The sequence below is a fragment of the Sitophilus oryzae genome, unplaced genomic scaffold (genome assembly GCF_002938485.1).
Source record: "Sitophilus oryzae breed Bouriz unplaced genomic scaffold, Soryzae_2.0 scaffold_1179_pilon_pilon, whole genome shotgun sequence".
NCBI lineage: Eukaryota > Metazoa > Arthropoda > Insecta > Coleoptera > Curculionidae > Sitophilus > Sitophilus oryzae.
In genome coordinates this window covers 2478021-2492770 of record NW_022145814.1, presented here as the reverse complement: position 1 = coordinate 2492770, position 14750 = coordinate 2478021, and the positions used below count along the sequence as shown (strand labels likewise).

Here is a 14750-nt window from a genome sequence, read left to right as displayed (position 1 = left end):
TAAGAACTGGATGAGGAGATCACAGAATCGAAACGAGTGGAAGAAACTGAAAGAAGCCTACATTCTGCAGTGGATGAGTAATGGCTGAGAAGAGAGAAGAGAACATTGACATATTGACATTTTAGACATTTTAGAATATTTTTAAAGATGTATCAAATTTTCAAAGAGTACAGATACTAATATTATCGATATAGTTAATTAATATGATCCCAGTATTCAAACTACCTTATTTTACTGATTAATAATAGTTGCTTCAAATACTAAAAAACTGAATTCTGTATGTGTATTAGACAGTGTGGTAAAAATTAACACCTTATAAATTTTATTTAAGTTTTTGAGGAATGCTTACAACACAGACATTCATTTTCATAACTTATTATTGTATTGATTTCTCAGTCAAATTCACATTTATTTAGAATAATTTATTAATTAAAACAATTAAGTAAATGTAATAAACTAATTTTTGGACGGAAATAATGGTGGTATACTCGTATTAACAATTAGTAATAATTGGTATACTCTTTTAGAAAGATTTAAATAGTTTTCTTTTTGTAAACAAATGGGCTTGCAATATTATTATTTTTACCACCTGTACATTTTGTACATATGTTGCTTTAAAAAAATCTAAAATGTCAATATTTCATAGGTATAGTGATAAATGAGGTCTAAATTATAAGAAAATGCATTTTCTACGAAAACTTGAAGAGATAGGTAAAATATAGTATAATACAATTTGATAGACAATTAAATTGTCCATCTCATTCACCTAAAGTATACAGGGTGTTCCATTGAAATTAAACAAGTTGTTGCCGTTTAAAGCTAGTAATTATTTAATATAAATTTTTACAACATCTGATCAATAAATATTCTTTAATAAATATTTAGTATTAAAACCTTTAGTACCCTTGGAGAAATGTAGCCTTAAATATTTTACTACAATTTCATAAAATTAAAAATATTTCACAAACAGTAAGGTTTAAGTGTGATAAACCTTAATCAAGTTTACCTTTATTTCAATCGTAGAATCTAAAAATAGAAAAATATACAGGGTGTTCCATTTAAAAAAATAAAAGTATAATATTTTCTACTTATTTGGGACACTCTGTATCTTGTAAAAATATTTTTAAATTGTAGCTCTAATAGTCCTTCAACGAACCCAAAACTTACAATTTGTAAAAATCTATTAAATCGTTTAGCTACAATACTCCGTGTCATATGTGGTGAACAACCCTGTATAGTTACTAAGCACACTTGCAATACATACAACAAAAGACAGAGTAAAAAGTTACGTTAAAATTTTCATTCGGGACCTAAAAAACCGATGACGTACAAAGTATAAGTTTACGAATAAATCTATTATCGCCGGGAATTTTTAAAGTAACTTAACACTGTTTATACGAGAAAGGTTGAATGGTCTTTGCTTTGTCATTGGAACACAACAGATAATAATTTTCATCATAATTCATCATTTTCATCATAATTCGGTGGTACACGATAATCGTTTCTTTTTTTTTAATATCAATTCGGGGTCTTCAATTTCTCATATACTCACCTTATGTATATTTTAAAACGTTTAACTGTTGAAATATTTATTTATCCACTTTCATATCTCATAATTTTTTATTATACTAACCTATACCTATCTCGAATAGCATTTTAAATAAAAAATAAAACATGTCTAAAATTGAAAAAAAATATGACTAAGAATAAGCATTGGTAAAATAATTAATTAAATATTTTTAAAGTTGAAATTTGGCTTGTCATTTGTCTAAATAAACCGAGTGGATATTATATAGGGACACCAAAAACATAATTTATTTACGTTTGATATTAAATCGCTCAAATCTTTGTTATTTTTAATTCAACCCTATGTATATTATCTAAGAAATATAAAAAATAGTAAAATTGCTTTTCATATATCATGTTCCTATACCTAAACATGTGCCTAAATCTTCTGGTTTCTGCAGTAAAGCCATTTAAAAGATAATATTTCTATTATAATAATTATGACAATTATTGTTCAATTTGAAGAATTTCTTTACCATGACAATATCCGAAATTTAGCAAGTACATAAAATCCAATTGATTCTTATAAAGTTTGAATCTTTGTCAAGAATTTCTTTAAACAAAACAATTATAATAGAAATGTTATGTTTTAAATGGCTTTACTGGAGAAACCAAAAGGTTTCCGACCACCGACCGGCACTGGTCATAACCGGTTCTCCATAAACTTCTAACGTGCCATGGCTGTGAATCACCCTGTACAACAGAATAAAATTAAGTACTGAGAACATACATCTGATTTTCTATATTACCACATGATTTTTTTCAATAGTAATGCCGTGTATATGATTAAATTTAAAGTTACTCAGCGATATTTCCAAATATATACTGAGTTAACTAGTATTCCGCCTTTTATACCGGATGCGTCTCAAAAGTGGCTCACCCCTATAACTTTTTTATTTTTTCAGATAAAAAACAGGATTTGGTAGGTTAGTATATGACATAAATTAGGATTGATTGACGTATTCAATTGTTTTCGGTCACTTCGTGTTTCACCGAAAATGACTACAACTTTTGATTTTTAAATGGCATCCTCGGTATTTTGTTACTTTATTCGATAAAAAATGACACTCTGAAGAGAATGACATATGATATGTGAACTTTTGACCTTTTCGCTAAAACCAAAATTGTATTTTAAATTCCAATGTAGAATGCCATGGCTGTGTTAAAATACTAATTTTTAATCAAGGAGCCTTGGAAAAATAAATTTGATCGTCTAATGTTTTAGTCTCTTATTTAACGTTTGAAATAAACCATATTCGAAAATGTCAAAAGTTGACATTTGCTATGTCATTCTTATCAGGGTGTCTTTTCTATCGAATAAAGTAAGAAAATAAGTGTCAACAGGAAGTGACAGAAAATAAATGAATACGTCAATCATTCCTAATTTATGTCATATACTGACATACCAAATCTCGATTTTTTATATGAAAAAATATAAATGTTATAGGGGTGAGCCACTTTTCAGACGCACCCGGTATGTCAATAAGTATTTAAGATTTCCCTGAATTTTTTGTTGAGAAACATTTCCGAAATCTCCTTTTGAAATTATTATCTCTCTGTATAGTTAAATTAAAAAGCACTTAATTGAATAAAAATATAGGTAGTTAAATCCCAATTATTCTCGTTCCATTACTTAAAAAGTTAATATCAATCACGGCAAATTGAACAAATTATTCATTTTTATTCGTAACTGCAGATATCTAGAGCATAAAGTCTGAAAAGTATGCGTTTTGATGCCCTTTTTAATTCGCATTAATTTTCTTTTCAAGACTACTTTAACGTTTTGTAATTTGTAATTTCCCATTTAGAAGTTCCGTTTATTCGTAAGGAATTACGGGCTCCTAGTATCCTCGACAAACAACTTCTGTAAATTGACTTTGTTTGAGTTCTTGTACTGCTTTTAGAGACCAATAGATAGTGAGATACATGAATTTAGTTTCTCGTTAAATTAGTTTAATTGAATTTAAAACTTAAATACATAAATCTATTCCCAATATTCTGTTAAAAGTATGTTATTAAACATACTATTCAACGTGAATAGAGCTATTCAAAAAATATGATACATATCATTGCATTCGACCAATGTGTACTGCCAGTTATGACGATTCGCTATTACAGCATGCGAAACCTCGACACTTAAAACAGACTTCATAAGTAAACTCCATGTCGCACAAAGCTCAATGGAACAAAATATGCTGGGAACAACCAAGAGAGACCGTAAAAGAATAGAGTGGATACGACAAAAGACCCAGGTAATAGATGTCATCTACAAAGTCAAATCCCTCAAATGGCTATGGGCAGGACACCTGGCAAGAAGAACAGACAACAAATGGACCACACAAATTGATGATATTAGGAAATTAGCAGGGATAACTTGGGCCCGCACAGTCAACAATAGACAACAATGAGCCCAACTATAAAGAGAGTATGTGAGGGAGGCTACAACATATGGAAATGGTTGAATAAGCTGAAAATGATGATGATGATGATGAGTTCATTGGCCGCCATTTAATACTGTAATTACAAAGTATAAATAAACTAAATAAGTTGTCTCATATTGAAACATATTTATCAGGAGCATTATACAGGATCGCTGTTATGTATGGAAACGGTCGATTATTAGGTAAAATATAGGAGGTACCGCAAAAAGTTAAATACAAAAGTTATATTAGGACTTTTAAAAATCTATTAGCAATTAATAAATTTAAGTATACAGGGTCGGTCATAAATCATTTTTATATAGAATCCCCTGTATATTACTGCATATTTCAATTCTTCGTTCAATTCTAAGCAAAAATCGAGATACACACAATGTACCTCAAACCAACCGTTTCCGAGTTATTGACTTTTGAAAATATCACTTGAACAATTTAATATAATTGATTTCGATATGTTTAGTTTCAATTATCGATGCCTTTCTGCCGAAAATGTGATACTTAATAATATTTGACATTAGTTGTTCTCAAGTTAGCATTTATAGTCGTAGCGGTAGAACCCAAATACACGAAAAACGTTTCAAATAATGATAGAAGCAAACCACTTGGTATAGGTGGTATATACACATAAGCAATCGATTTGACCCGCAGCACCTTATTGCAAGTGGAGTCAAATTCAAAATGGCGGCGTTTTTTAGAATTACTGTTTTTTTTTGCTTTTTTTTCGATTAAATTAATTAAGTTTTTTAATCGATTACATTAATAAGTGTATTTTGAATTGACATACTAATAATAATAGGATTAACCCTTAACTGGTCCGGTAATAGATATGTATCATAAACGGTCCGGCGTAGTCTGTGGGACTACGCCTTCTAAAAAGTTAAAAAACACACAAAAACTAAAAAATAGCAAATTTTTATTTCATTGTATATTATATTATGTATTATTAAACTAATCTAGACAAAAATGGGTTCAATTAATATAAACTTTCAGAAAATATAGTACAAAGTAAAATAGCATACATATAAATTTGAAAAAAAAACAATATAGGTTTTTACTAAGCTCTAAAAATAAAACCAAATTACTAACAGTCATTACAATATAGAAATAAGTTTTTAATACTATTATGTAAAACAATAAGTTATAAAACTGGAGTTAAAGGAGAAGTTTTTAGTTACAGCATGAGGCAAATTTCATTGATTTCCTGAACATGTTTTACACAATGGATTCGTACATTCTAGGCATTAAAAATAATTAACAAGGACATAACATTGTCTTTGACTAGTATAAGAACTCTAGGATAAAAATATATCTCCGTGGGCGTCTTCTGGTTGTACAGGAATTGCAAGTATTCTACCAATTGTAAAGCATATTTCTCGTGGAATATTTAACATTGTCAAACGCATTTGTCTGGCAGATTGTCATATTGTCACTGTCACAGTCCTCATCATATCATTTTAATAGAGTTTCCTCATAACTAGAGTCTCCTAAAGGCACTCTTTTCGAAGACCCGGTCATATTTTACAAAAATTTGTCACTCATAAAATTTTACACAAACGGTCCGGCGTCGTCTGTGAAACTACGGCTTCAGTAACTTCTTCCAGAACTTCTAAAAAACTAATCCAGTTTGGGCACAAATATGGCTATCAGTTGTTGACCTAGAGGGGCAGGATTAGCTAGAACGCCAATCGTGTGGGTAGTCCCAGTAACTACTGAGACTGAGTTAATTATTTGGCGTAGTCTGTCAGACGACGCCGGACCAGTTAAGGGTTAATACTACACTAAGTATATAAAATTCATAATGGCGGAATTTAGTTCTGTGTTAATTAGTAGTTGCGAGCTAATTCTCTATCGCCTACGCGCGAGATATAAGTTTTAGTTCAAATCAAAAATTTATTACAAGTAGCAGCGCATCAAGAAAGTAATTGTGAGAAGACCCTCTTCCGTCCCCCCTTCCCCACCTGCGCCCCCACTCAAAAAAAACCGAAGAAAAAATATTAAACTTCCATATAAAATATAAACCTTTTACATTAAGTATTGTTACGAATTTACTCTATCCGTGGGTCCCAATAATTATATAATAAATAAAGAAGATATAATTAATTATATCTTCTAGGTAACTTTGTAGTTCACAAAACTTATAAACACTTTTCTGCTATTGCTATTGACCAAGCACACGAGCAGAATAATGCCCAAGTGAAAGCAGAAGAAGGTGCAGTTGGACTGACACAAGATCCATCTGCGTTGCGCCGCTGGATGCTGAGTGAACCAGAAGTTACTAGGTTTTTGACTGAATTTAACATCGGGGACAAAATTGAAGCTAGCAACTTAGAACACCACGAACAATACGCTGTGTATCAAAGCAAGTTTGTACAGAAGTGTCAAGCTCTTAAAGAAATTATTGTACAGTTCGGTAATCCTTTTGAAGAACAAGAAACAGCAGTTATTACAATTGATACGAGAGTTATTTGTTAGAGTTATTGACCAGGAATGCGTAAAATCTTTATATAGTGCCGAAAAAAGAGGCTTAAAGATGTACGATACTTTTGTAAAAGAACGAATTTTAGAGAAAACTGTTCCATTGTATGAAAAAATTAAAACATTTTTTTTGTCAATTTTTGTATCTAAAAATTCGGTAAAAAAATCTCAAGTGAAATGTACAATCCAGTTGTTTAAACTGGACTATCAGCTATTTTCAAGATTATTTATTGCTAGCCTTTCCCGTGAACTGGATTTAAATATATTCTTTCAGCATCAAAACCAACAACGCCCATCATCTCTGTCTCAAAATAGAGAATTACGCCGGCGCCTGGGACAAAAAATTGACCTCACCAATATTCCAGAAGGTACATAATTAATTACGCCGTATTAAGTTTAAGTTTCACGCCCATTTTAAAAACCCATTACAACAGTATCACAGTTTCGGCAGATGGCATCATTAAATGAAACTGAACATATCGAAATTAATGCAATCAAATTGTTTAAGTGATATGTTCAAGAGTCAATAACTCGGAAACGGTTGGTTTGAGATACATTGTGTGTATTTCGATTTTTGCTTAGAATTGAAGGAAGAAAATACGCTATAATATACAGGAATTCCATTAAAAAAATAAAACTTTGATGTGCCACGACTTTATGACCGACCCTGTATACATAAATTTATTACTCGCCAATAGACATTTAATAACCCTATAATTTTTGTATTTAATTTTTTGCGGTATATCTTACCTAATAATCGGCCGTTTTCATACATAACAGCAACCCTGTATTTATTTTTTATAAGTTTATTATTTTCTGTCTAAATTACTATAATTCGATTTAGTGGTTTTGTTGCAACGAAAGAAAATTACACAAATCGGCAACTATAACTAGTATAACTACTAGTAAAACCACTCTTTTAAGAGAAATATAACTCGATAGCAAATTAAGCGTATTTTTGTTAAAAATGTTATATGATGTAATTATGTGCCATACCTAATACAAATCATATCACTCGCATCAATTCACACTCAAGAAATATAAAAAAATATCAATAAATTAAATTAAGGCATGAAACCAACCTAAACAATAATCCTCAATAACCGCAAATATTCTATCTCGACATCGAAATGACTGAATAAAACAGCTAAATAACAATACGAACATTAGGTATATCAATAGTTATAAATGGGTATCGATAGATATCGATGCATCGATACTATACTGGTACCATAATATGCTGTTATCATTTTTTAGCATTATTATTAATTTTACAATATACTTGGTAGAATACGTTCTTTGCCTTTTTGCTGTTTTTTAATGCTTTGGAGAACTAAAGGCAATAAATTAGGTTATCAAATTATCACACTACTTATACTGTAATCGCAATTAGTTAATTAATTGCAAGAAAAGTGTTGCAAATTAAAATTGAAAAGTGTCAGAAAACTAAAATACTAAGAGTTATTATAGAATGAAAGATCCAAGGAGAAAACATTATAGCGCCATTTTACTAATTTTACAGGAGAGTTCTGGAGGACGGCTGGTAGTTATCAGGTTTTTCCCTATATGCATATTTTTATTAAGAATATATAAGAGCTTATTGTCCTGCAGAGTTTATACATTTTGAAAGGCCCAGTTCGACCTACTGTTATATTGTAAAATCCTAAACTATAGAATATACCGGGTGCGTCTCAAAAGTGGCTGACTTCTATAACTTTTTTTTTCAGATAAAAATACGGGATTTTAATAAACTATAATATAGAATATAATACTTTTATAATAATAATAGTAAGAAATCAGGTTGTATCTCCCCAGGATCCATGGAGGGAGAGGACTTATCAATGTTGAAAGAGCATGCAACAGACAAAATAACAAACTAGCAACCTATTTTATGCAAAGGGATACCTTCATCGAGCAATATGCGAGATTGACCGAGGCTACTCTTCCTTGAACCTGGCTTCCCATATCCCATCGGAAGTTCCATCGGTTCAGGAACAGCTGAGGGAACTTCGAGGAAAGGCCCTGCATGGAAGGTATGCCAACGAAAGGCAGGCAGAAGAAATTGATAAAAGTGAATCTATACAATTCCTTACAAACATTAACCTCATGGGAGAAACCGAGGGCCTCATACGTGCAATACAAGATCAAGTGGTTAGCCCTAGAGCGTATAGGAGGCATATTTTAAAACAAAACATACCAACTGACAAATGTAGAGTAGGTCATAAGATTAGCGAATCCATCCAACACATCAGCTCTGGATGTGAGAGTCTTGCGTAAGTCCACTACCCGGAAAGACACGACAACTAGATTGACAACTAGACAGAATAGCAAAGATTATTCACCTGGAAATGCTAAAGTACCTAAAAATCAAGAACCCTGAAAAGAAATATTAGAAATATTATGAATACAGGCCATAAGAATTAGAGGAAAACGAACATCATAAAGTATACTGGAATACGCAAATACAGACAGAGAGATCAGTAGTTCATAATAAGCCGGACATTGTTTGGATAGATAAAAACGAAAAGAAAGCCTACTTAATTGACGTAGCTGTACCACTAGATCACAACGTAGTCAAAACTGCAAGGGAAAAGATTTCGAAGTATGAAGACTTGGCTTTCGATATGAGGCAAACCTATCATCTAAAAGCAACCCGAGTAATACCACTCATCATTTCAAGCAATGGTCTGGTTCACATTGATTTTGAGAAGAACTTAAAGGAACTGAAGCTACCAGAAAATATCATAAGTCAATGTATTAAAGCAGCTATTTTGGGTACGGTGAACATAGTCCGCAGAGTAATGAACATGGAGCCTTGAATGGAAATATTCCGGCGACACGTCATGGCACAACAGATAGAATCGTGAAAAAAAATAATAATATAATAATTTTAAATTTTTTTCCCCCTGAACCCTTCAAATATTAGTGACATTCATACTTGTGTCATAGTACATAATTTAAAGCCAATGAAATTAGAAACTAAATAACAAAATACTGAACATTACTTTAAATGAATAGAACACAATAAGTTTCCTTATGCATCAGAAGCAATAATATTACACAATACTTAGCTATTCATATCAAATAATACCTGGCGGTGGTGGAGGAGCCGGCCTGGAAACTGGAGGTGGTGGCATGGATAATCTGTAACCTAAAAGCAAAATAAGGAAATGAATATAAATAGCAATTCGTCATATTGTTATAGCTCCAACAGACACACATACCGGGTGGCCACATAAGAATGGACGCAAGCTGTAGCTCAGAAACTACTCATCGCATAACTTTGGGTCGCATAATCGCATAAGTGGTGGGGAAAGGTTAAACTTGCATTTATTACAATAAGGATAACTCTGGTTTAGCTTAGCCGATTTAAATAAGCTAGGGCTTGTTTAAAAGAGAAAGTCTTCCCTAACGATCTCCAGTATAGATTTAGTTTCCATAGATTTTTTCATGGTAGCTAGAGGGCGCTGTTTGACATAATAGCAGATATTACGCTTTTGCATAAAAAAATTAAATAGCACGTTTCTTTTTGCACTGTTAAATAGAGCAAAAAAATTCCAATATGTTCTCTCTAGCGGAAGATATTAAGAGAACAAACCATATTAGGCTGTAGCCTAGGATTATAATCTGAGAATTGTAATAACAGGCTAGGAAACAAAAAGAGGTAAATTGGTTATAATAATAACACATAGTTATTATTTATTTTGAACGCATCGGAAGGTTCGTTAGTCATGAAGAGTGAGTATGGGGCGTTCCACATACTCAATATTTGTTGATGCGGTTCGTCGATGCAACTCGTCAATACATCGATTTCGTCGAGACAATAAGTTGTGCGGCAGTTCGGTAGAATATCGGTTCTTTAACCACCAAAAGAAATGTCGCGAACATAATGTACGCAAATTTCCAAAGAAATTGCATCGACGAACCACATCATACTCACCATAGACGCACCAAATAGACGAATCAGCCCATAGTGACTATGGAGCCTAAGTTGCCTAAGTTAAAAAAATTAAAAAAAATATTTGAGAACAAGCGTGACGGATTTTCGACCACAGTTTAAATCGAAAATTTTACACGTAGTGTAAAACTACGAGGAATGTATGTGTGCATGTGGTGGTCGCTACGTAAAATTAAATAGGTGACATAACAAAAAAGACCCTTAGAAAGAAAAAAACTATTTTTGTTAAAAAAATCTAGGCCCAGTGGGAAAAGTATCAAAAGCTAACCTGATAATACAGAATTCGATACCCCGACCATATAGCGTCGCGTCGCTCAATTTATTTAAAAATACTTATTCATCTGAATAGAGGGACTATCAAGCCATCGCGCCAAGGATCAATCATCATCATTTAATCGTCTCCAGTATATTTGTCTAGTACAACTTCTAAAGTAGTGCCTTTCGGATTCAGCAATAAAATGTAAGTCCTGTGAACTAGTGAAAATCTGATGACATATACTCTCATATATCACAAGTTCTAGCTTACGTTCGGTGTAGAACATGACACTATAAGATGAATATTACAAAAGAATCATAAATTTCTAAAAATAAAATAATATAGAAATGGTAAAAAATCTACAGAGATACATTTATTCCTCTTTGTGTAATATTTAATAATAACTATACAAAAGAAATTGCAAACCATAATTAAATAAATAAATAACTTAAGGACTATATGCATTGTATGAGACATAAGAACAGAGTTACGACAGATCGTTTAAGAATTCCTTGTAAGGTCTTTCACTAAAGGAGTCTTCCTATATTATCTGCACCTGGACGGTTTTGTACAAATCGGTCAATTGCTTCATGAAGCGGTGATATCTATTAGTTTTTTGTTAGAAGAAGCTGATCCAGCATTGTTTTACTAGGGTTAGCCATAAACGAAAACCTCTAGTCTCAGTTACCTTGACATATTCAATAAAATAATGCTATATTTTTTATTTACGTGCAGCATTTTTCTAATCTTTCAGGTCGGTTTCTGAAATGCATGGTGCAGTTATCAAATACAGTCAATAAGCTAAAAGCAATCATTAGGAAGCATGCAAATTTACTGAGCAATTGTAAAATTTTCGTGACAGTTTTTTGAACGTTATCTTAATGTGTACAGAGTGAGTCAAATTAGAAGCTTTTAAAGGGAAACACCCTTTTCTATAGACGAAAACTTATATTGGTGTCTGGAGCTCAATTTTTGTTAAAAACATGTTGATGAAACCCGCACATCGATATCTGTTACCGCTTCGGAGTTACGGGGTGTTTTTCAAAAATGTGCATTTTTAACAAATCTTTTTTACGTAGAATTTAATAGTTTAAATATAATTTTTTTAAAATGAATAATTTAAGAATTATCAACAGAAAATTTAATTTTTTATATAGGACACCCTGTATATTTTTAATTCGTTGAAAAGAATTTAAAATTACCTTTCCAAAAATATAGAATACTTGATATTTTGCTCGATTCCTCTTAGAAATATAGTATTTAAAAATTCGCCCACATTGAATATGGCTTTGAATCGCCGGCTGTAATGCAAAAAAATTCTAGCTGTGAGCAGCAACTAAAACGAAAATAATATTTGCAATGAGAGATGCAGTATTTTATAACAATGTAAACTATATTTAACAACATCAACACATTTAAATTATATCTAATAATAGTAAAAATAAACAGTAAACCAAGACATGAGATTTGCAACAAGTGTTCGACATGTCGATCGTCTTCTGTTGTGGACAGACGGGACCGTTTTTGAAAATTTCTCGCGGAATTCATTAACTCAGTGGGGGTGAAAGATACCTTCTCATAACCGCTAAGTACTTCTAATTTTTGTCTAGATATGGGCTATTTAAAAATAAGAACCTTTATTCATCCGCAAAGATAAAAATCCATATGCGCTAAGTCCAGCGGATTCCTTCTGGTAAAAATCCATCATAAACCAGGTCCATTATAAATGTTAAAAGTCCATCTTATTTCGGCGGACTCGACGGCCAGCGGATGGGATTTTGGTTAGCTATTCAATTATTCTCAAAATTGGCTGCAAAAATTTGCTGATAACTTCAGCGTTCTGAAGCGGTGCCTAGTCTTGCTGGAAAAATATGTTTTCGAGTTCCATTAGGGGGGGACCATCAATAAGAGGTCCAAAGCCTACCAGTTAAAACTTTTAAAAATTTTGTATTTCGAAAGGGACTAATAAGAAAACATCGAGTGTTAAGTTCTTTTCAGTTAAATTAAAATATACAGGGTGTCTTAATAAAAAACATTTTTTTCTGTTGATGGCTCTTAAATTATTAATTTTAAAAAAATTATACCATTAAATTTTACGTAAAAAGGTGCTTTGGAAATGTTTTCATAAAAATACAAAATTTTCCATAACAAAAAAGTTACAGCGATTTGTTAGAAATTTGAGAAACACGTCGTAACTCCAAAACGGTAACAAAGAGGGGGGAGAAAGGAGGAGGGAGAGAGAGATAGAGACGGATTGATGCCTACCTGATTTTACTTCTTTTGATACAGTATGTTGTTGTCCGTCAACAAATGGAAATCTACTATTAACACTAGACGAACATTCAGATATAATGTCTAATGCTTCTTTACAAGCTTCATACATCTGCATTTTCTCTTCACGCCTTTTGAGTTCTTCTGGTGATTCTTCCATTAATTGTTGCTAAAATATTCTTTACTTTAGAATTTTGATTTCTAAAAATTATATAAATATTAAAATACCTGATTCTCTCTGGAGTATATGTGAATTAACAATTCTTCGTTAATAAATCTTTTGACTGAATTCAGTAATAAATATGTGATCATTTTAGGTATTAGGTCTTTTGTAGATTTATTTATAATGTTCATATAACTGTCAACGAGATTCCTAATTACTTCTACTTGTCTCTTTAATTGTGGATCCGAATTGTTCAGTTGCTCATCCTAAGAATACCGTTATTCAGTTAAAGTGTATTAATTAAGTATATTCACATTTTTAAGATTTTTTCTATAATATTTTATTTATACACTAGTAAAATGTCAGCGTATAGTTTATGGCCCTAAGCATATCTTACTCATATCAAGCTTAACGTCTTAAAAGCATGCAACATTATCCACACATAGATTTAAACCTCAATTTACATAACAGACTAAATGTTTTCAGTTATTCTAAAATACATGCAAAATAAAAAACGCTACGGAAAATTGTTCCGTCAAATTTTAAGTATTTTATTTTTAACCCAATTTTCATACTTTAATATTGGGCTTTATTGTACAGGGTTTATCGTTGATTTTTACCCTAACTTTAAAACACCCTCTGCAATAATTTCGTGAGCAAATTTTCCTAAAACATTATTTTTCAGTCAGAACCATGTCTCCTGAGCATTTTGTTTTTTGTCTCGTGTCAAAACATGCCTTGGTTAATTTTTAGGAGCAACATGAACTTACCACCAGTAGGCTTTGGTGACTATATTGTCGTAATTTCATATTACGCTGCATTGGATACTTTATATTAAACTAGCGTTAAAGAATAACATATAGTCCTAGTTTTGACACTTAACATTAATAATGATAACTGAACTACTGATATTAAAGAAAAGAACTGTAATAATCAAGTATAGAAACAGAAAAGATTTGCAAAAATACCCTAATACATAGTTTATATTGCCTTCCTTGGCTGCTATAACTTCCTGTAGACATCCGTTCATAGTGTCAATGAGACTGCATATATCATATTACGTTATGTTTTCCCATTCTTCTTTAAGGACCAATCAAAGTCTATGTACTGAAATTGGTGCCGCTTCGCGACCTCTAACCCTCCTGCCAAGCATTTCCCAAAGATGTTCTATAGCATTCAGATCTGTCGATTATGCTGGGCAGTTCATAGTAGTAATAATCAATGACTTTGTCATATTGAAAAATAATACCAAAAAGAAATTATAATTTACTAAATTGGAAACTGTTGTGGCAAGTTCATTTCGCTCTTAAAAATTAACCAAGACATTTATTGTGTATTGACATGAACCAAAAAGCAAAATGCTCAAGAGACAAGGTTCTGACTGAAAAATAATGTTTTAGGGAAATTTACCCACGAAATTGTTGCCTAGGGTGTCTTAAAGTTAGTATACAAAACAACCCTTCGATTAACCCTGAATAATAAACCAAATACATTTTTTTTAACTGAGTTTAGGAATTATTAAAGGTGATATACCTATTTATATAAGTTTGTTAAAAAATTCCTGAAAATAGGGATAAAACTACAAAAAATATATCACTTTAAATGTGACAAAAAAAAAACCTG

General features: G+C 31.7%; 1 protein-coding gene across 3 annotated transcripts in view; it reads right to left on the bottom strand.

Annotated features, from left to right (window-relative positions):
- The window catches only part of LOC115891351 (dynamin-like), a 93572-nt gene that overhangs the window by 17925 nt on the left and 60897 nt on the right, over positions 1-14750 (bottom strand). For all 3 annotated transcript variants that reach the window (XM_030911801.1, XM_030911802.1, XM_030911800.1), the window contains exons 13-15: positions 13193-13393; positions 12959-13133; positions 9571-9630 (exon numbers count right to left, since the gene is read on the bottom strand). In XM_030911801.1, the coding sequence (XP_030767661.1) occupies positions 9571-9630; positions 12959-13133; positions 13193-13393 (436 nt within the window). The remainder of the gene's footprint in view (positions 1-9570; positions 9631-12958; positions 13134-13192; positions 13394-14750) is intronic.